Raw genomic sequence first — 23748 nt, forward strand, 5'->3', positions numbered from 1 at the left:
TGACGCGGCCAAAAATAAATAAATAAATAAATATTTTTTTTAAAAAACAAAGGTGGCAGGTCATGACCTAACTCGTTGGCCCCAGCATCCTGGCTTTTCTTAGGCGGCTGCATGGGACACACTTGGGAGAAATGCTGGACTCTTAAACCCAAACGGGATACAGATGTCTGGGATGCGGATGACTCTCACCACCTGGAATCCCACTCCTTTCACGCAAGGATCCACTCAACAGACATTTATTAAACACCTGCTATGTGCTTCACCCAGCATCACATTTCTCAGTTTGCATACACACCTGAGCATTCTCATCCCACACTTAAACCCACACCTTTCTCGTGCATGAAAGAAAACCAAAATGGAGGCCCACTACTTAACAGCAGCTTGTGCTACTGCAAACATTTCTGTGTTTTCTCTTCTCTTGGTTGCAATGGACTTCCAAGGCAGAAGGCTTATTTTTATTCCTTCGACCCTCTTACCATTTATCAACTCAGGTAAGACTAGGGGCATTACAGAGCTACTCTGACTGGTGAAGATGACAGGGTGTGCCTGTCATCTAGGGAAAGGGGGCCCTGGGGAGACAGGGGGTGCTCTTAGGGATCTTGCCTATTCCCACTTTTGCCATTTGCACTGGAAAGCTGAACCCCATAGCAAACATCTACACTGCTCTCCAGCTCTGCCCACACCCCGTGATTTAACCAAGGTGAGGGGATTTGGGATTTGTTTGCCTTCCTCCTCCTAATTATCCCCTTAGTGAGAAAACGAGAAGAAAGTGTAGGCTGATCACAGAGTCTTTCCCTCCACAATTATGCTGGGAATCGGGATTGCCCTGTGGGATGCCAACTTCCTGCAGGACTCCTGCCGCGGAGGACAGGGAGGAGGTATGGCTTGCTGCGGCCTGGTACAGAGCAACAGAGCCAGGGAAACAGGCCGGGCCTGGGCCACCATAATCCCGCTCCACATAGGAGATGAATCACGGAGCATCTGCCCCAGCCGCATCCCCAGGGAAACCCCCGGGCCGGCGGGGCAACTTCTCTTCACCCTCTTCTTCCCTCCGCAATGCTAAAGGACATGGGGGTCGAGAGTGGGCAGATAAATGACAGAAGTCTCCCCAAGGAAGGTCCTCCCAAGGACCCCCAAGCCCTCAGCACAGGAACCCATCATCCTGAAACCCCGCAGCGTCTCTCCACTTACCCCGGCTCACTGCTGAGGATCACGAAGCCCCTCTCGGATCCCATCCCACAACGCATATGGTTTACAGTCCTCTTTGGGGCAATAAAGGAGTAGGCAATAATTACCCTCTCAATAGCTCAACTGAAAGCATCTGTAAATTCCCCATTGCTGGGGTAGATGGGTAAGTGCCACAGGCTTAGAAATACTTGGTCGTCCTCCTAAACCTTGTTTTTCCTTATCTTCCTTCTATCCTGGGAGTCAGGACGAGTTAAAGGCTTTTCAAAGCCAGAACTCCACCCTGTTGGCATCGGTCAGGATGTTCGGGAAGAACCTCATGGGGTTCCCACAGCGAAGGCTGCATCCAGACACCGTCCACACGGCCTGGGGAACTGCCCTCTGAGCTACTCACCTCACTGCCTCTCATCTTCCAGGGCCCTGGAGGCACACCGGTTCCCACCTCTGGTTCTGGAGAGTGACTGGAGGTAAGACGCAAAGGAAGACCTCTCCATCATAAGCAGATGGGGGCACTGCTAGCACCTGGGCCCATCTGGGTCCTTGCCTGAAGACTAAAGAATTAGGATATTTCTTTTCAAAATGCAGTGTCCAGAAACTTCTTTATGTAACACAATACAGTGGGCACAGCGCAGTTATCTGTAAGAACTCCTATCTGTTAAGGAAACAGGAGCTTTTCCCTCAAGCTCTGGTATATATATATATATATATATATCCTCTATACCTATCTGTACAGAAGGTCTGGAAGGTAACAGCAAATCGATAACATGATGACTCTGTGGCACTGCCAGGTTTGGGAGCCACTGGAAAAGTGGAAAAGGCTTTGGAACTTTGACTGAGACACAGATTTGTCCATTCCTTAGCGGTGTTCTCTTAGACAAGTCTCTTAACCTTCTACAGACTCAGGGTCAACTAGGATATGAGAATGATGCCTGCCAGCAGGATTCTTGTAAAGGCAGAGATAATCCACATCGGACACACAGCACACACTCAGAAAGTCCTGGCTATGATTATTACCACTTCTGCAAAAGAGGACGGTTGCTAAAAGGCCATACCTCTAGCCTCCCTGTAGCTGCAGAAACCGCCTCCTGCTGAAGGAGGGAACCGAGAGCATCACTCATCATTCTCTAGGCCTGGTTTTGCATTTGTGTCTCTGGAGTGACCCCAGCCTGCAGGACATTTAGTTCCTGGTAGGGACCAAAGTGTGTTGGCTATTCTCCATTTGCTTCACCTCCACCCCTCACTCCAAAGCCATTCCCCACCTCTCTCCACCTGCTCTGTGGCCTGGTGGCTGACCGCTGTGGACTGCCTCACCAGGGCTCCACGCCCTTTGGTTTCCGACAAGATCTGCTGATGGGAGGACCAACACAAGATCTGGGTATTTACTCCCCCCTCTCTCCCCACTTTGCCAAGTCTCTGGCAGCGGTGTCGTTCTTTCTATAGCCATAGCACCTGTGGGGCAGACCCTCTTCCATGAATCTAGGTCTTGTTGCCTCTGTAAGCAGTTCTTTCATTGAACTCTCTTCAGATAAACCCCTCTGAGGGCACCATCTGCTTCCTGCTAGGACCCTGACCAAAACAACACAGGGGAGGAGGCTTTCTCAATGAAAAGGGAGATACTAAACATAATTATAAGCTTTGGGGACAGATTAACAATGTCCAGTTCAGGCTAGGACTCCGATGTTCATCATTTGAACCTCTAGGAATTAAAGCAATTTTCACCTAAGTAAAGAGGCCACCAAAAAAACCAGCCTGAGCCTAGAGATCTTGACTTTTCCTGCAGTGAGGAGCCCACCTCTACTTCTCTAAAGCAATAAGAACCCTGGGGCAGGAGAGAGAAGAAATCACATCCTTGACGATCATTCATTCTGTGTGAAGCATTATGTTAAGTTGTTGTACATAAACTGTCTCACTTGGAGTGAGTAATAATTTGGCTGAGGTAAGTACTATTATTACGGCCATTTTTCAGATGGGGAAACTGAGTCGTAAAGATACTAAGAATCTTGCCCAAGGTCACAATGGTAGAAGGAGGATCTGAACCTGAGCAGTGTGACTCCAGCGTCTGTGTGCTCTTAGCCTCCTCCACGGGAAGGCTTGGCAAAGAGGTTGAGAGCAAGGAGACGCAAACGGGAGGCAAGCACCGCCTCTCTTCCTCACCACCTCAGCTTGTGACTTCCCATCCACAAGATGCTCCCACCCATGAAATGCTCCCCAGGGTGGAGAGGGGGTTGTGGGGGCGTATTTCAGCCGCTGATCAAGATCATCCGTCACAGGGCATCAACCAGAATTGAGTGTGTCGGTGCAAACAAAATGCAATAAAGAACTGTGGCTTGTGAAGAGAGACAGAGAGACCATCATAAACTAGGATTCCTTGCAATATTATCAAATACCAAACTAAATCCTGTCTGAACCCTTTAGTCTGCAAGAGGGATCACTCTTTCTACTTGTAGAACCTCCCAGTAGCACACACCATGAGGACAAATGTTACCCAAATTTGAAAAATGATCCAGAGACAAATTCCTAAAGCACACCTTTGAGAAGGAAAAACAAATATTGTTGGACACACTGGGTAAATTTGTCCACAGAGAAACCATCAGTAACTCTATCACTTTCAAAGGAAAGCAATCCCTTGGGCCAAATAACCAAAACACTAACCACACACAACATCTTTCCAATGCTGCCCTAAACCCAACCCATAATACAGTGCTTGCTGACAGGCCCATATTCTACCTGCAAAGCCAGCCAGCATTCCACCCTACACCTACCGGAAATGTAATAAATGAGAACATGGGATGTTATAGACTGGTGCATAGCTCAATCCAGGCACAACAGAAAAAACAGAACTGCAAAATGATCTGTACTCTGGACACAGCGGCTGCATCCTGATTCTCATTCCACTGCACGTAACATTTACTTTTTCTCTGCTTAAATCTAACCTCCCTCTTGCTGAACAGGGAAGGTGCGTGGGTGGTAGGATGAAAGATTCAGCCTTGTGCATATTACACATAGTTCGGTTAACCAAGGAGAAAATAAATTGACAGGGAACCGTACTTGTACAGAACAGTCAGAAAACAACCCCTTAAGATATACTGTCAAATGGTTTCCCAGTATTGATAACCTGCCAACCAACCAGCCAATCTGTGTGAATGTTTTTTCCCAATGCAATTTTGAACCACTCAGGATTCTAGCTTTTTGACTGGATGACTATGCCTGAACTCATTCTGCAAACAAAGCTGGCTGCAGAGATTTGATGAGTGGCAACAGGTCACCAAAAGTGATTTGCAGAGCCCTCTGGCTTTGGGCTCCATCTTACCAGTCGAGTCGGCCCTGGAAGCCAGGCCACTCTGCTCCTCAGCACTGATGAGCTGCAGGTCTGTGTACGAGGGGCCAAAACTAGGACTACTGGTGTCTTCAGAATGTGTGGTCCAGCTGCTCTCGGAGGGCAGAGGGCATCTCCTCAGGGAGCTGAAGGAAGGGCACGTCCAGCAGGGCATGGTCAATGATATGGCTGGGGACAGACGGAAAACCAAAAACATACAGTATAAATAGTTGTACGTTATCTTTAGTGCTTGTCTGACTTCGATGTTATGAAAGTCAGACAAGCACTAAAACAACACAAGCACTATGAAACCTCAACAGCCGTACAAGGCAAGGAAGTGTCATTCATGATGCAGACAGGGAAAACTAACTGACTGAGACCCCACAGTGAGTCAGTATCAATACTGGTATTACAATTAAGGTCTAATGACCCTCAAATCAAAGATAAGCTCACCAAAGAATATGAGTGATTTTAGGCTCTACTTTATTTATTTATTTTTTTCTTGGCTGCATTGGGTCTTCGTTGTTGCCCACGGGCTTTCTCTAGTTGCGGCAAACGGGGGCTACTCTTCGTTGCGGTGCGCGGGCTTCTCATTGCGGTGGCTTCTCTTCTTGCAGAGCACGGACTCTAGGCGCACAGGCTCAGTAGTTGTGGCATACAGGCTTAGCTGCTCCGCAGCATGTGGGATCTCCCCAGGACCAGGGCTCAAACCTGTGTCCCCTGCATTGGCAGGCAGATTCTTAACCACTGCGCCACCTGCGAAGTCCCTAGGCTCTACCTTTATTTCTAAACCCAGGTTTCGGCTTCATTCAGACGTAAACTACATGCAGTTTCACACTTACCCTTACACTTCCTCCATTTTTAGTGGCACACCGACACGCTCAAGAAAACTCACCAATTTGCACTGCAAAATTAGAGCTAGGTTGGATTAGGGGATAAGAATGTGAATATAGATGTATCTGCATACGAATGTGATATGTCTCTGCTTGCCTTCAGTTTGACTGTAACTGGAGAATCTGTAGACTGTTACATATACAAATTGAGATCTACTAGGACTGCTGACCTGGCTTACAATGAAAAATATCTTTAAGGGGGAAGTGCACAGGGCTTGGCTTTCTCTCTGTAATCTTGAGCACCAAATTTAGCAAAAACCACTTCGGAAAGTTTCTTTTTTTTAAAATCAAGTTTCCTAATGTTCCTAATTTGTCTTTGGTTAATTGCCTATCACATGGTTTCTCCACCGTGTTGCATAAGAATCTTATTGCGAATTTACTGACAAGTACTGAAAACAAGTGCTGAAAAGAGTGTGGACAGGGAAGGAAGAATTAAAAAAAAGAAAGAAACTAGCAATTATTGAGTACCCATGAAATGTCAGACACTTTTACAAATGTCATCTCATTTTGCCCATGGATCCTGAGAGTTAGACAGTGGTCTTCCTTTACACAGGAGGTAACGGACACAAAGAGGTTAAGTAGCTTGTCCAAAAACATAGAGTCAGTCAGGCCTCCTGGCTGGAGAATCGAAATTATGGTGTTGGGTTCAGAAACAGGAAGAGATACTGAGATTTAAGAGGAAAATGAATAAATAAATAGCAATATCTGCGACATGGTGTAAATATGAAACTACAGAGAATTTTCATTCTATTTTCTTAGGCATTTATAAAACATATAGATCTTTTCTCTATCTGGAATGCTTATGGCTCACACCCCGTTTTCCTTAAAAATGTCACCTTCTCAGTGAGGTACTCCTAAGCTATTCTCTCCAAAGATACAAGTCCCCTTCTCTGCTTTATTACTTCTTAACGTTATCTCTGTCTAACATCCTATATATCCAATGTCTTCCCCGCTAGAATTCAAGCTCCTTGGGGGCAAGGATTTTGGTTCATTATTGTTCACTCTTCTACCCTGAAGGCCAGCAGGATTTGCTACCCAAAAACATGCCTTTTTGGCATAAGGATTATTTTAGCCTCATTATTTTTTAGAAACAGCTGATGAGGGAGAAGCTCTGAAAATTCAGTGAAAGTTACCCTATTGTAAGGGACATTTACATTTATAAGGGAAATCTCCATTTGTAAAGGTGTCTCCCTCTCTGTACCAGGAATAGGAGGAGGTCCAAATCTCTAGAGACACTTTACCAGCAGAGAAGGCCTGGACTCAAATCTGCATAACAACCTTACCCTTGTTTACCAGGGTAACCTGGTAACTTTCCCAAACTGGCCTATTCCTTCCCCCAACATCCTCTTTTGTCTTGAGCTACTATTTAAGGTGGTGGCTTGGGCCATTTCAGGGAGTTATTCATTTTTTCTGGGTACCTCCCATGTATACAGGAGTATACGTGTTTATTAAACTTCTGGGGAGCCGCTCAGAGCTACGTCCCAGGGACTCTGGACTGCAGGCAGCCATGTGGCGGACAGGGTCTTGGTGCTCCAGCTGGGTGTCAGGCCTGTGCTGCTGAGGTGGGAGAGCCGAGTTCAGGACACTGGTCCATCAGATACCTCCTGGTTCCACATAATATCAAATGGCGAAAGCTCTCCCAGAGATCTCCATCTCAACGCTAAGACCCAACTCCACTCAATGACCAGCAAGCTACAGGGCTGGACACCCTATGCCAAACAACTAGCAAGACAGGAACCACACCCATTAGCAGAGAGGTTGCCTAAAATCATAATAAGGTCACAGACACCCCAAAACACACCACTGGATGTGGTCCTGCCCACCAGAAAGACAAGATCCAGCCTCATTCACCAGAACACAGGCACCATTCCCTTCCACCAGGAAGCCTACACAACCCACTGAACCAACCTTGCCCACTGGGGGCAGACACCAAAAACAATGGGAACTACGAACCTGCGGCCTGCAAAAAGGAGACCCCCAAACACAGTAAGTTAAGCAAAATGAGAAGACAGAGAAACACACAGCAGAGGAAAGAGCAAGGTAAAAACCCACCAGACCTAACAAATGAAGAGGAAATAGGCAGTCTACCTGAAAAAGAATTCAGAGTAATGATAGTAAAGATGATCCAAAATCTTGGAAATAGAATGGACAAAATACAAGAAATGTTTAACAAGGACCTAGAAGAACTAAAGAGGAAACAAACAATGATGAACAACACAATAAATGAAATTTAAAATTCTCTAGAAGGAATCAATAGGGGAATAACGGATAAGTGACCTGGAAGATATAATAGTGGAAATAACTACCACAGAGCAGAATAAAGAAAAAACAATGAAAAGAATTGAGGACAGTCTCAGAGACCTCTGAGACAATATTAAATGCACCAACATTTGAATTATAGCAGTCCCAGAATTAGAAGAGAAAAAGAAAGGGACTGAGAAAATATTTGAAGAGATTATAGTTGAAAACTTCCCTAATACAGGAAAACAGTAAATCAAGTCCAGGAAGCACAGAGAGTCCCATACAGGATAAATCCAAAGAGAAACATGCCAAGACACATACTAATCAAACTATCAAAAATTAAAATACAAAGAAAAAATATTAAAAGCAGCAAGAGAAAAACAACATACAAGGGAATCCCCATAAGGTTAACAGCTGATCTTTCAGCAGAAACTCTGCAAGCCAGGAGGGAGTGGCAGGACATATTTAAAGTGATAAAAGGGAAAAACCTACGACCAAGATTACTCTACCCAGCAAGGATCTCATTCAGATTCAACGGAGAAATTAAAACCTTTACAGACAAGCAAAAGCTAATTAGGAGAATTCAGCACCACCAAGCCAGCTTTACAGCAAATGCTAAAGGAACTTCTCTAGGCAGGAAGCACAAGAGAAGGAAAAGACCTACAATAACAAACCCAAAACAATTAAGAAAATGGTAATAGGAACATACATATCGATAACTACCTTAAATGTAAATGGATTAAATGCTCCAACCAAAAGACATAGACTGGCTGAATGGATACAAAAACAAGACCCATACATATGCTGTCTACAAGAGACCCACTTCAGACCTAGGGACACATACAGACTGAAAGTGAGGGAATGAAAAATGTTATTCCATGCAAATGGAAATCAAAAGAAAGCTGGAGTAGCAATTCTCATAACAGACAAAATAGACTTTAAAGCAAACACTATCACAAGAGACAAAGAAGGACACTACATAATGATCAAAGGATCAATCCAAGAAGAACATATAACAACTGTAAATATTTATGCACCCAACATAGGAGCACCTCAATATATAAGGCAAATGCTAACAGCCATAAAAGGGGAAAGCGACAGTAACACAATCATAGTAGGGGACTTTAAAACCCAACTTTCACCAATGGACAGATCATCCAAAATGAAAATAAATAAGGAAACACAAGCTTTAAATGATACATTAAACAAGATGGACTTAATTGATATTTATAGGACATTCCACCCAAAAACAACAGAATACACATTTTTCTCAAGTGCTCACGGAACATTCTCCAGGATAGATCATATCTTGGGTCACAAATCAAGCTTTGGTAAACTTAAGAAAACTGAAATCATATCAAGTATCTTTTCCAATCACAACGCTACAAGACTATATGTCAATTACAGGAAAAAATCTGTAAAAAATACAAACACATGGAAGCTAAACAATACACTACTAAATAACCAAGAGATCACTGAAGAAATCAAAGAGGAAATCAAAAAATACCGAGAAACAAATGACACTGAAAACATGATGACCCAAAACCTATGGGATACAGCAAAAGCAGTTCTAAGAGGGAAGTTTATAGCAATATAATCCTACCTCAAGAAACAAGAAACATTTCAAATAAACAACCTAACCTTACACCTAAAGCAATTGGAGAAAGAACAACAAAATATCCCCAAAGTTAGCAGAAGGAAAGAAATCATAAAGACCAGATCAGAAAGAAATGAAGGAAACAGTAGCAAACATCAATAAAACTAAAAGCTGGTTCTTTGAGAAGATAAACAAAATTGATAAACCATTAGCCAGACACATCAAGAAAAAAAGAGAGATGATTCAAATCAGTAGAATTAGAAATGAAAAAGGAGAAGTAACAACTGACACTGAAGAAATACAAAGGATCATGAGAGATTACTACAAGCAACTATATGCCAATAAAATGGACAACCTGGAAGAAATGGACAAATTCTTAGAAAAACACAACCTTCCGAGACTGAACCAGGAAGAAATAGAAAATATAAACAGACCAATCACAGGCACTAAAATTGACACTGTGATTAAAAATCTTCCAACAAACAAAAGCCCAGGACCAGATGGCTTCACAGACGAATTCTCTCAAACATTTAGAGAAGAGCTAACACTTATCCTTCTCAAACTCTTCCAAAATATAGCAGAGGGAGGAACACTCCCAAACTCATTCTATGAGGCCACCATCACGCTGACACCAAAACCAGATAAAGATGTCACAAAGAAAGAAAACTACTGGCCAATATCACTGATGAACATAGATGCAAAAATCCTCAACAAAATACTAGCAAACAGAATCCAACAGCACATTAAAAGGATCACACACCATGATCAAGTGGGGTTTATCCCAGGAATACAAGGATTCTTCAATATATGCAAATCAATCAATGTGGTACACCATATTAACAAATTGAAGGAGAAAAACCATATGATCATCTAAATAGATGCAGAAAAAGCTTTTGACAAAATTCAACATCCATTTATGATAAAAACCCTCCAGAAAGTAGGCATAGAGGGAACTTACCTCAACATAATAAAAGCCATATATATATGACAAACCCACAGCCAACATCATTCTCAATGGTGAAAAATTGAAACCATTTCCTCTAAGATCAGGAACAAGACAAGGCTGTCCACTCTCACCACTATTATTCAACATAGTTTTAGACGTTTTAGCCACAGCAATCAGAGAAGGAAGAGAAATAAAAGGAATCCAAATCAGAAAACAAGAAGTAAAGTGTCACTGTTTTGCAGATGACATGATACTATACATAGAGAAACCTAAAGATGCTACCAGAAAATTACTAGAGCTAATCAACGAATTTGGTAAAGTAGCAGGATACAAAAATAATGCACAGAAATCTCATGCATTCCTATACACTAATGATGTAAAATCTGAAAGAGAAATTAAGGAAACACTCCCATTTATCACTGCAATAAAAAGAATAAAATACCTAGGAATAAACCTACCTAGGGAGACAAAAGACCTGTATGCAGAAAACTATAAGACACTGGTGAAAGAAATTAAAGATGATACAAATAGATGGAGAGATATACCATGTTCTTGGATTGGAAGAATCAACATTGTGAAAATGACTCTACTACCCAAAGCAATCTACAGATTCAGTGCAATCCCTATCAAACTACCAATGGCATTTTTCACAGAACTAGAACAAAAAATTTCACAATTTGTATGGAAACACAAAAGACCCTGAATAGCCAAAGCAATCTTGAGAAAGAAAAACGGAGCTGGAGGAACCAGGCTCCCAGACTTCAGACTATACTACAAAGCTACAGTAATCAAAACAGTATGGTACTGGCACAGAAACAGAAATATAGATCAATGGAACAGGATGGAAAGCCCAGAGATAAACCCACACACATATGATCACCTTATTTTTGATAAAGGAGGCAAGAATATACAATGGAGAAAAGACAGTCTCTTCAATAAGTGGTGTTGGGAAAACTGGACAGCTACATGTAAAAGAATGAAATAAGAACACTTCCTAACACCACACACAAAAATAAACTCAAAATGGATTAAAGACCTAAATGTAAGGCCAGACACTATAAAACTCTTAGAGGAAAACAGAGGCAGAACACTCTATGACATAAATCACAGCAAGATCCTTTTTGAGCCACCTCCTAGAGAAATGGAAATAAAAACAAAAATAAACAAACGGGACCTATGAAACTTAAAAGCTTTTGCACAGCAAAGGAAAACATAAACAAGACAAAAAGACAACCCTCAGAATGGGAGAAAATATTTGCAACTGAAACAACTGACAAAGGATTAATCTCCAAAATTTACAAGCAGCTCATGCAGCTCAATATCAAAGAAACAAACAACCCAATCCAAAAATGGGCAGAAGACCTAAATAGACATTTCTCCAAAGAAGATATACAGATTGCCAACAAACACATGAAAGGATGCTCAACATCATTCATCGTTAGAGAAATGAAAATCAAAACTAGAGTGAGGTATCACCTCATACCAGTCAAAATGGCCATCATCAAAAACTCTACAAACAATAAATGCTGGTGAGGGTGTGGAAAAAAGGGAGCCCTCTTGCACTGTTGGTGCGAATGTAAATTAATACAGACACTATGGAGAACAGTATGGAGGTTCCTTAAAAAACTAAAAATAGAACTACCATACAACCCAGCAATCACACTACTAGGCATATACCCTGAGAAGACCATAATTCAAAAAGAGTCATATACCACAACGTTCATTGCAGCACTATTTACAAAGCCAGGACATGGAAGCAACCTAAGTGTCCATCGACAGATGAATGGATAAAGATGTGGCACATATATACAATGGAATATTACTCAGCCATAAAAAGAAACGAAATTGAGTTATTTGTAGTGAGGTGGATGGACCTAGAGTCTGTCATACATAGTGAAGTAAGTCAGACAGAGAAAAACAAATACTGTATGCTAACACATATATATGGAATCTAAAAAAAAAAAAGGTTCTGAAGAACATAGGGGCAGGACAGGAATAAAGACACACACGTAGGGCTTCCCTGGTGGCGCAGTGGTTGAGAATCTGCCTGCCAATGCAGGGGACACGGGTTCTGGGAAGATCCCACATGCCGTGGAGCAACTGGGCCCGTGAGCCACAACTACTGAGCCTGCGCGTCTGGAGCCTGTGCTCCACAACAAGAGAGGCCGCGATAGTGAGAGGCCCGCACACCGCGATGAAGAGTGGCCTCCACTTGCCACAACTGGAGAAAGCCCTCGCACAGAAACGAAGACCCAACACAGCCATAAATATAAAAATAAATAAATAAATAAATAAAGTTTTAAAAAAAGACACAGACGTAGAGAATGGACTTGAGGCCACAGGGAGTAGGAAGGGTAAGCTGGGACAAAGTGAAAGAGCGGCATGGACATATATACACTACCAAATGTAATACAGATAGCTAGTGGGAAGCAGCTACATAGCACAGGGCGATAAGCTCGGTGCTTTGTGACTATCTAGAGGGGTGGGATAGGGAGGATGGGAGGGAGATGCAAGAGGGAGGAGATATGGGGATATATGTATATGTATAGCTGATTCACTTTGTTATACAGCAGAAACTAACACACCATGGAAAAGCAATTATACTCCAATAAAGACGTTAAAAAAAAAAACTTGTTTGTTTTTCTCTTGTTAATTTTTTATCACAGGGGTTTCTCAGCTAAGAACCTAGAAGGGTAGAGGAAAAATTATTGTTCCTCCCCCCAAATCCCCATTTCTAGAATAGTGCCTGGTGTAAAGTAGGCACTCAGTAAGGATTTGTTGGTTATGTCAGTAAGTCTATACACAGATATTCTATATTAAATACAGACTGTTAAAATAAAACTCCCACATAAACATAGGAAAAAAAATCAAAACACTGAAAATAAAAAGGAGAAACAACCAAGAAAAAAAACAAAAGCAAAGGGAATTCCCTGGCAGTCCAGTGGTTAGGACTCGGCGCTTTCACTACTGGGGCCCGGGGTTTGATCCCTAGTCGGGGAACTAAGATAGTGCAAGCTGCACGGCACAGCCAATAATAATTATAATAATAATAATAATAATAATAATAATAAACAATTTTTTTAAAAAGCAAAGCTGAACTTTTAAAAGCTTATCACAGGATTGCTATTTCCTACAGTATCATGGATTAGACACTGAACTATTATGGAAATAAAAGTAAAATATTACATAAAATGTAACAACAATATTTACAATACATTACAGGGTAAGCAAGAAAGTAAAGAGTTATCAGAGGCCGAGTGAAAGCTGGAACCCAGAAATGGTAAGCAGAGCACACAACCTGATTTTTATACCCTGAGGATTTTGTACAAACCAGGGAGACTCCTAAATCTGAATTTTTTCAATCTCTTGTGAAGAAGGTGTAGGGGAACAGAATTTGCCACCCTAAAATATGTCTCTGTGGCATATTAATTGTCTTAAACTGGTCATTTTCTAAGAAACAGCAGACATGAGAAGTACTCTGAAAACCAAGTAAGAGTTACCCTTTTGTACAAAAAATTTCCATTTGTCAGGGAAATCTTATTTGTAAGGGTTTGTCCCTCATGCCGTACCTCATACCAAGAGGAGGATGACCAAACCTCCAGAAACTCTTATCAGTGGAGAAGGCTTGGACTTAAATCTGCATCATAATCAGCCTTGTTTACTCTGCTTTTCCTGGTCACCTCCCACCAAAGACTCTCACCACCCTCAACATCCTCTTAAGTCTTTAGCTAAGGATGGTATATAAGGTGAGGGCTTCAGCCATTAAGACAAGTTACTCAGTTTTTCTGGGTCTCTCCCATGTATACGTGTCATTAAAGTTTTGTTTGATTTTCTCCTGTTAATCTGTCTCATGTTAATTTAATTGTTAGACCAGTCTGAAGAACCTAGAAGGGTAGAGGAAAATTTCTTCCTCTCTGACAAGGCAAAGGGGAAAAAACCTAGGACTTACCCAAGATGGAAAATCTAACAGAAGATGGGTGCCTAAAGCTAGAATTCTCAAAGGGCTCAGTTAAAGGGTAAATGAGGAATAACCCCCACTAGTAACCCCATGCTAAGGATGCAAGATAGAGGGGGAAGAAAAATATCTGAGGTTTTATAACCACAAGCTGTCCCATATAGGGGTTTGCAGCTAAAACTACTTGTGTGGTCAGAAAAACTTCCAGTCTGAGAACCTGGTCGAAGTATTTCCACTTTGATAGTGGAAAGAGAGTAAAACGCATGGAGGACAGAGTGAGAAGGTCCCATAGATATCTAATCTGAGTTCCTAAAGAGAAGAGAGAGAGAATGAAGGCAATACTTGAAAAAATGCTGGCTGAGAATTTCCCAGAATTTATGAAAGATTTTATTTGTCAGATTAAAAATCCCGAAGTATCTCAAGGAGGGTAACCAAAAATAACTCCATAAGTAGATATCAAAATTATATAAGACTGAAACCAAGCAGGACCCTATGGGGCTCCTGGGCACAGAAGCTTTTCTGTGTCCCCCATTTCTTGTTTGTAGGGAATAGATTCCAGCCTCCGTGACCTTCCCTGAGTTCCGCAGGGCAGATTCTAATGGTTGCTAATCAGGGAAGGGAGGGATTGCAGAGACAAGGGAGGAACAGTCTAGAAACAGTAGTGCAGCCTTGGGGCAGGGATACACATAAAAATATCTTTGAGCTCTTTACAGAACTAAAACCCCCAACAAATGGAAAACTTAGCATTCTTCATTTCCGATTAAAGGAACCAGAGAAACTCTTCAAGAGACCACCTGAGACCAGATTAAAGGAGTGCAGGCCCTTCGCACACCCTGATCCTTATCAGCAACCCTGCCCTTGAATCATTGCTGTAAGTCTTCACCAAATCCCCCCAAGTTGGGACACATAGTTTTTGAGGGGCACGAGCCCACTGTGTCCCCCTTTGCCTGGAAAAGCAATAAAGCTATTCTTTTCTACTTCACCCAAAACTTTGTTTCCAAAATTCGATTCGGCACTGGTGCACAGACGCTGAGTTTTCGACACCAAGACCAAAGACATAGAGAAGATCTTAAAAGCTAGCAAAGAGAAAATAAGATTACCAATCTTATTCCTGTTCCCCAGTTTTACATGTGGTACGTGTCTGTGTTGTATTTATTTCTATGTAATGTTATCAACGTGTAGGTTTGTGTATCCACGCTACCGTCAAGATACACAACAGTTCCACCGCCACAAGGATCCTGCCTGTTGCCCTTTTATATTCAGTCCCACCTCTTCCCCTCATGCCCTGTTCCTAAACCCCTAGCAACCACTAATTTGTTTTTCATTTCTATAATTTTGTTATTTCAAGAATGCTTTATAAATGGAATCATGCAGTATGTAACCTTTTACAATTGGCTTTTATCTCGCAGCGTAATGCCTTTGACACTCACTGACGTTGCTGAACATATCAATACTTCATTCCTTTATACTGCTGAGCAGTATTCCATAGTATGGATGTACTACAGTTAGTTTCGCCATTCACCTGCTAAAGGACATCTGGGCTGTTTCCAGTTCTTGGCTATTATAAATAAAGGTGCTATGAACATTGTACAAGTTTTTATATGAACATAAGTTTCCATTTCACTGGGATAAATGCCCAAGAGTACAACTGCTGAGTTATATGGTAATTGCATGTTTAGTTTTATAAGAACCTACCAAACTGTTTTCCAAAGTTGTTGTACCATTTTACATTCCCACCAGCATACATGAGTGTCTCCTTATTTTCTTAACAGGGTCTTTTGCAAAGCAAAAGTATTAAAAGTTTTAAAAGTCTTTAACCAGCAAGAAAACAAGAGAGCATCTATAACAGCAACAAAAAATATGAAGCATATATAGTAATAAATTTAACAAAAGATAGGCAAGGCCCCAGAGGAGATACTTGTAAAGTGTATTAACAGACCATAGGGAAGACCTTATTAGATGGAGAGATATACTATATTTAGGAACTGAAAGAATTAATGAGGTAAAGATGTTAATTCTCCCTAAATTGGATTAGAGTTTTGCCTCTCAATCAAAATCCTAGCATGGTTTTTTCCTCATATTAAGCAGAATACACTACTTAGATATGAATGAAATCAAATGTTTAATAATATAAATATATTTGTAAATATATATTAAAATAAATAAAACAACAGAAATAATATTGGGAAAATACTATTATATGGAAAAAAATGAAATTAGACTCCTACTTCACACCATACAGAAAAATCAGTTCTAAGTGGACTGAACGTCAAAGTGTGAAAGACTACATAAGATGCATTTTAGAAGGCATATAGCTTAATATGGTCATGACTTCAGGGTAGGGAAAGATTTCCTTTACCAAGACAAAGAAAGTACCAAGCATACAAGAAAAATAAACAAATTTCATATAATTAAAATTAAGCACTTTTCACTAAAAGGCACCACAAAGAGTCAAAAGACCACCCACAGGGTAGGAGATAATATCTGCCGCACATCATACCCACAAGGAACTCCTAGAAATCAGCAAGAAAAAGGGAAATACCCTCAACAAAAAAATACTCCACTAGGTATTTTACGAAAGAAAAAATCTAAATGGGAAAAAAAAAGTAAAGAAAAGGAAAAAAAAGAAACTCAACCTCATTAGTAATCTAGGAAATGCAGATTAAAACCACATGAGATACCATTACTCTTCCCCCTTCCCTCTCTCCCTGCCTCCCTGTGACAAAAATAGTGAAACATGACTATCCCAGTGTAGGCGGGGAAGTGGAGCCAAAGCATCTTTCATATGTGGCTGGTAGAAGAGTAAACTGGAACCACTGTAGCAAAAGGGTTGGTGGCAAAGTTAGCCGAGAAAGTGGAAAATAAACACACCCTGCAGCACAGCAATTCCCCTCCGACTTTTTTATACAAGAGAATCACTTGCACTTGTTCACCAGGATAGGAATGCTCATAGAAAAGACAAAAAGTATGCTCGTAGAAGCACGTTCTTAATTGCGGAAAAGTAGAAATAACTCTAATATCCATCGCTCATAGAATGGGTAAATGAATTGTGGAATATTACTAAGATGGAATACACTGCAATAAACACTAAAGGAACTATACCTACAGGCAACAACATGGAAAAATCTCACAAATAATGTTGTGTAAAAGGAGCAAGCCACAGAATAATACATGCAGTATTACTCCACTTACATAAGGTTCGAAAACAGAGGAAATTCACTTATGTCATTCTCGATGCGTATGTAGGTAGGAAAGCTGTTAAGAAAAGTAAAGCAGGGACTTCCCTGGTGGCACAGCTGTTAAGATTCCTCACTCCCAATGCAGGGAGCCCCGGTTCAACCCCTGGTGAGGGAACTAGATCCCACATGCATGCTGCAACTAAGAGTTCGCATGCCACAACTAAGGAGCCTGCTTGCCGCAACTAAGACCAGGTGCAACCAAATAAATAAATAAATAAATATTTTTAAAAAAAGAAGTAAAGCAGTTATCACAAAACCCAGGAAGGGGGTGACAGAGGAGGGAGGGAAGAGGATGTCTGGAAAAAGGATGTCATGATCAGCAGGGAAATACGCAGCTTGTGGGTGATGACAGTGCTCTATTTATTAAACTGGGTGGTGGGTTGTGCTGTCGTCCTTTTAATTTAATACACATTTTAAATGTGTTCCTTTGTGTTTGTTTGGTAGATAATAAAGCTTATTAAGACCACATATCAAAAGACTAATTATTCAAGAAAGGAAGCTATTTTAACTATTTGCATTTTCACATTAGCTCTTTACATTTGTTAGATAAAACTCCAAAGTCTCCCTTAAAAGAGAAACTAAGAATAATGCAGCTGGGAGAGGCAAAGTCCCTACATCCTACAAACTGTTCTCATTTGGTCTCATACACTTTATTTATCAGCTTAGAAATCTTGGATAAATCATTTTATTTAGGTTCTGAATTGAATACCCTCAGGCCACAAGATCAGTTCGACAGTGAGAGAAAGTACTGGGTCTGGAGCTGACTCTTCTCCCAGGGACCAGACCTCCGGCAGCCTGGCCAGCGAGCAGCAGGTTACTATCATCACGATGCTTCAGAGCTGCACCCACCCCGCAAGGAATAAAGTGAAAAAAAGATAGAAATCTGCCTTCTCTCCTCTCCTATGAGGTTGTGCGCAAGGACTCTGGATCCAGACCACCTGGTTCACATTCAGCCCTGGAGCCTGGGACAAGTTACTTAATACATCTGTTCTTCTGTGCTTTCACCTGTAAAATGGAGCTGAAAACAGTGCCGGTCTCATAACGGGATTAGGCTAATACTGACAGAGCGCTTGGAAAGATGCTTGGCACAAAGGAAGTACTCAAAAAGGGTTAAGTGGTAGTTATTACTTCCAGACATAAACTTGTGTACAAATCGACTTGAAATCTTGACGTAGATCTCTAACTTTACAAGTCAGAAACTAAAACTAAGTTCCTATTATCCCTTCCACACCAGCTCCTTCACCCTTTCAGATGTTCAGAATGAAACCTTGATTCTTCTCACATTTGGTCCATCCCAGCTTCTGTTAGTCTTACCTTCAAAATATACCTGGAATCCAATCACTTCCCACCGTCTTCAAGCTACCACCCTGGTCCAAGATACCATCCTCTCCTGGATCACCGCAGTGGCTGTCTCCTGGTCTCCTGCTTCTCCATTTATCCTCCTCCTCTCAGTCCGCTCGCAACATAGCAACCACACAGTCTTAGAATTACCTGTGCAAGCCTAGTGGGATCACACCACACCTCTGGCTCAACACCCTCCCATAGCTTCCCATCTCACCCACAGTAAAGGTGAGATGTCCTCACTGTGCCCTCAAGGACCTACGTGGTCTGAGACCCCTCAACTTCTCTGTCTCATCTTCTTCTCGAACTTCTCCCTAGTTCACTCCACTCCAATCACATTCCACGAACACGGCCGCCTCCCCAGAGTCTCGTCACTTGCTGTTCCTTCCTCCTAGAAGGCTCCTTCCCTGATTTCTGCAAGGCTCACTCCTCACTTCCCTCAAGTCTTCGCTCAAAAGTTACTGCTCAGAGTCACGCCCGGACCTTCTGTAAAATTTCACATCCTCCCTCACCCTATTCCCTTTCTTTGCCTCATTTTTCTCTTCTTCCCACTTACATTATCTAACACACTTACATTGCACCTACTTCTTGATCGTGTTTCTGGTGTGGCTTCCCCAGCAGAATGGAAGCTCCATGAGGCAGGAATATCCCACTGTACCCCCAGTGCCTTGAACAGTGACTGGTAAATAGTGGGGGCTCAAAGCACCATTGCTTGAGTAAATAATAAACTTACAACTTTGTCAGCTGAAACAATTAATACAGCAAATACTGTTCTCTCTTTTTATACTTTGGAATCCTGGGTAGACTAAAACTTCAAATACTTCTATACATTTTGATGTCATGTCCTTTATTTATACTTGGATGTTTACTCACTAGGGCTAAGTGATTTTTCCAATGCCATAAACATGCCCATCCATGAATACAAAATAGACCTAATTTGACTCTTCATTTGTGGCTTTCACGCTATTTCATAGCTGGCAATACAAAGCAGCTGTCCCAGGACTGGCTCAGAGGAGCGCTTGCTCACCCCAGAAGGCTTCATGGGTAACAGATTGCCCGACCGCTGGATTAACCTCAGCTTGGGGAGAACAGGGACGGTGTCCAACTTTCTCATAATTGCGTTCCCAGCACCTAAATATTCTTTGCATGAATGAACGAGTTAATTAATGCATGCTTGGGCAGCTTATTGTGTTTTGTGTCCCACACTGAGGGTGAGGGTGAGATAGGCCACACGGCTCCCTGGGTGAGCTAGCATATTCTCTGAAAGAGGACAATTCTGGAGTTTTAATAAAATATGTATATGTTATGTTAGGCGTATATGTTATATGTGTGTATGTGTATATATGTAAGTGTACATGTTATATGTGCGTATATGTAAATGTATATTATGTGTATGGGTACATGTTACATGTGTAACATGTAACTGTGTATGTGTGTGTATCTATGTATATATGTATGTGGTATGTTTATACATGCACTACGTAACAGTGGGAATCAAAAACTGATGATAACCATCAGCTGATAAGAGAAAGGCATGACGGAGAAGAGGCTGGTATAGTTTGCTTATTAAAAAAAAAAAAAATTTCACTTCACTGAGGAAGCCATCCTTCAAGTTCTACCTAGAGCTCATTGCCCACATAAACAATAATGTTTCTGCATTAGATTTCATGTACATCTTTCACCTTTTCATTCATTAATCCAATAAATCAAAGTGAGCACCTACTAAGGTCCATGCACCATATTCTGGGATAAAGAGTAAGTGAGAGAGACAAAGTCCCTTTCCTCTAGTGGGGAAGAGAGACACTAAACAAATAAGCATATAACCTAATTTCAGGTAGAGACATGGGCTGTAAAGACATATAAAGCCAGAAAAAGCAGAGAGACCAGGCTTCCTGATTCCTAGCCTAGTGCTTCTTCTTCAGATGAGTGGCTTTCCAGCTCTCTCTCTCCCTTTTTTTTAAACCCCAAATATCTCTTTCTTCAAATGAAATCATTTAAGACGTCCAACATGTGAAACAAGCATGGCTGGAACAGCTCTAGTTGAAAATGGGGTGAATGGGGGGTTTCGATAGCTCAGCTACCCCCTCCCCAAGGGCAGCTGGGCCCTGAACGTTGTCTGAGGAGGGACCCCCCAAAACACTGCTCCCAGAGCACCCAGTCTCACCCAGAACACAGAGAAACTCCCTGTTCCATCAAAAAGGGACACTTCCCACCCAGAAGGGATGCAAGTTCATTTTTATTTTATTTTATTTTTTAAAAAATATTTATCTATCTATCTGTCTATCTATCTAAAAAAAAAGAAAAAGGGAGTTGGTGAACGGAGGTGATGTTGAGCAGAGCTCTGAGTGAAAAAGTGGGGGAAGAGCTTTAAAAGCTGAGGGAACAGTAAGAGCAGAAATGCACTTCTGGGAACAGCAGGAGAGGTGGCAATTGGAGCAGAGTGGACCTCAGTGGAGAGGGGCAGAGAGGCGGCAGACCCCCGAGGAAGAAGGGCTCTGTTAAATTCATTCCTGAGTGCATCATGGTCTGAGGCAGATTCCAGAAAGGTCATTAATTACATTTAAAGGCAGAGAAGAATAATTTAAGGTATTAAAAGAAAATAAGATCTCCTCTGTTGAGGAGAGAAATATATATGCATGTCAAATGCAGGGCGTCTGGTCTCTGTACTCACCAAATGGCTGGGATCTTATCCCACCCCCATCCACCACTCACCCACCCTCCAGTAGCCAGAATGAAAAACATAACAGAAATTAACCAATGGGCTAGTCTTCTTCAGGATTAAGTCTCTCAGCTGCCGCCCCTGCCTCCCTCTTAAATGGCTGACGGCATCTCTGGTCCTCCCCCAAACAAGTGGCTCTTTCTCTGGTCCCAAATAATTAGCTTCCCCAGACACAACGGGAAGGCCTCAGTCCACGCTGTGAGGGAAGACATTTGAAGGACAAGCGAATACTAGTGTTTTGCTTGGGCTGTGGGACAAATGTTCCGGAAATCAAATTTTTTTTATGCTTGTAATTATGCATATCCTGCAGTATCTGCATAATGGGTCCAATTCAGCCTTGGCTTTGCCGCAAAACTGCCATGTCCCTGGAAGAAGGTCAGCACATAACATGATGAGTGAACAGGAAGCCTCATGTTGATAATAGTGCCTTAATTTTATTTTGTTTTAATTTGGGGATGAACTTTGCTCTGTCAGTCAATTTGCATGCATTTGCAAACATATTCTAAGCACACCCATACACTTGTAAAATGCACATCTGTGAAATCAGCCTTGGGTCTGAGAGAATCTTTGTAGAGATTTTAGGTGACAGGGGAGCTAACTACTACATTCTTCCTGGTGCATGGTAGAATTTTAAAGTCAAGTTCTTTAAGGCAAAATACTAAGTTAGGAAAGCTTTGTGCAACTAGGCAACCTCAGAAACACTATTGCTAAAGGACCCAATGTGAATAAAACACACTTGGGTTTAGGTTCATTTTCAAAAATATTTCTTTAAGAGAACAATATAAAGATTCAATTTTGATTTGAACAGATCCACCATAAGCTTTAAGAAAAAAAACAAAACAAAGAAACAAAAAACTTTGGTTCTGCTCATGGTTTAACAGAGTATCTGTGCATTTAGTTCAGAGTTTGGCAAACAAGTTTTCAGTTAAGTTTTTTGACATTTTTCACCATGTAACCCACATCGATCACACAGCATCTTCAAACTGGAGGTGTGAACAGTATTCTGGTGCTAATTTAAGTCCGAAGTTTAAGTGTTGGACAGTTAAGATTCTAATAAGAATCTTTCAAAAGAGGATATTTATCGGGGCTTCCTTGGTGGCGCAGTGGTTGAGAATCTGCCTGCCAATGCAGGGGACACGGGTTCGAGCCCTGGTCTGGGAGGATCCCACATGCCGCGGAGCAACTGGGCCCGTGAGCCACAATTGCTAAGCCTGCCGTGTCTGGAGCTTGTGCTCCGCAACAGGAGAGGCCGCGATGGTGAGAGGCCCGCGCACTGCGATGAAGAGTGGCCCCCACTTGCCGCAACTGGAGAAAGCCCTCGCACAGAAACGAAGACCCAACGCAGCCAAAACTAAATAAATAAATTAATTAAAAAAAAAAAAAGAGTCAATTTGTATTTGTAACCTAAAATATATATATATATATATAAAAAAAAAGAGGATATTTATCAACACAGCCTGAGCCCAAGTGGTCCTGTTAAGTCAGATATGTGAATTCCACATTTGGCCTTCACCAAATTTCAGGGGTCTTAATGGAAGAAACAATTTTTACAAAAGAATCAAAAGGCACGCTTTTATATGCTCTCTCATTCCTCGTATCCTCAGGTCCAAAGAATTGGTGCCAGCTCTCTTTCCTATATATGTAGTTACAGAAAGGCTCTGTCACTCAATCGATTTTATTCATATTTTTCTGAGGGAGATCAGGTAGCTCCTTTTTTCCCAAACCAACCACAATGGCACTTATTCACTTCAAACCCTGCCCTAGTTGAAGTCCAAAAGAAAGTGGTTCCCTTGATGGATTTAAGCATTTCTGGAGTTGTTTTCCCCTCTAGCTGTTACTCCTGGCTATCCAGTCACCCTTGGTATGTGTCAGTGAACAATAAAAAGTAGCCAGGTCACCAGGGTGGGGACTAACCACTCCCGGGCTTCTCTAAGTTCCCTGTGCAGCTTCTGGCATTTAATGCCACAAAAACAAGAGATTTAACACTAATGACAGTCTCTTTGTCCCTTACTCCCCATGCCTACAGCCTCCTGCATTTTAATGAAGGCAAATTGCACATTCCCCTTCCAGGCTGAAATCCAATGCCCCCTTGACTTTATTCTTAGGTGGCACAACTTAAAAGATAAATTATTTTGTGGGGTTTTTTGGTGTTTTGTTTTGTTTTGCTTTTCTTCTGTCAAGAAAACTGTGGAGGAGTGAATGAATGGGGACTGGGGGAGGGGAAAGGAGTATCCCAGATAACATTTCTCTACCTAGGCACTCCTGTGTGCGTGATCATTTCTTTCCCAACTTCTCTTTGCAAGCCAGGATGTTAAG

The 23748-nt window shown here is 41.7% G+C and overlaps 1 protein-coding gene across 4 annotated transcripts in view; it reads right to left on the bottom strand.

Moving 5' to 3' along the window:
- The window catches only part of STON2 (stonin 2), a 153535-nt gene that overhangs the window by 87081 nt on the left and 42706 nt on the right, over positions 1 to 23748 (bottom strand). For all 4 annotated transcript variants that reach the window (XM_057541995.1, XM_057541993.1, XM_057541994.1 and 1 more), the window contains exon 4: positions 4496 to 4690. In XM_057541995.1, the coding sequence (XP_057397978.1) occupies positions 4496 to 4690 (195 nt within the window). The remainder of the gene's footprint in view (positions 1 to 4495; positions 4691 to 23748) is intronic.

This window comes from Balaenoptera acutorostrata, chromosome 3 (genome assembly GCF_949987535.1).
Source record: "Balaenoptera acutorostrata chromosome 3, mBalAcu1.1, whole genome shotgun sequence".
Taxonomy (NCBI): domain Eukaryota; kingdom Metazoa; phylum Chordata; class Mammalia; order Artiodactyla; family Balaenopteridae; genus Balaenoptera; species Balaenoptera acutorostrata.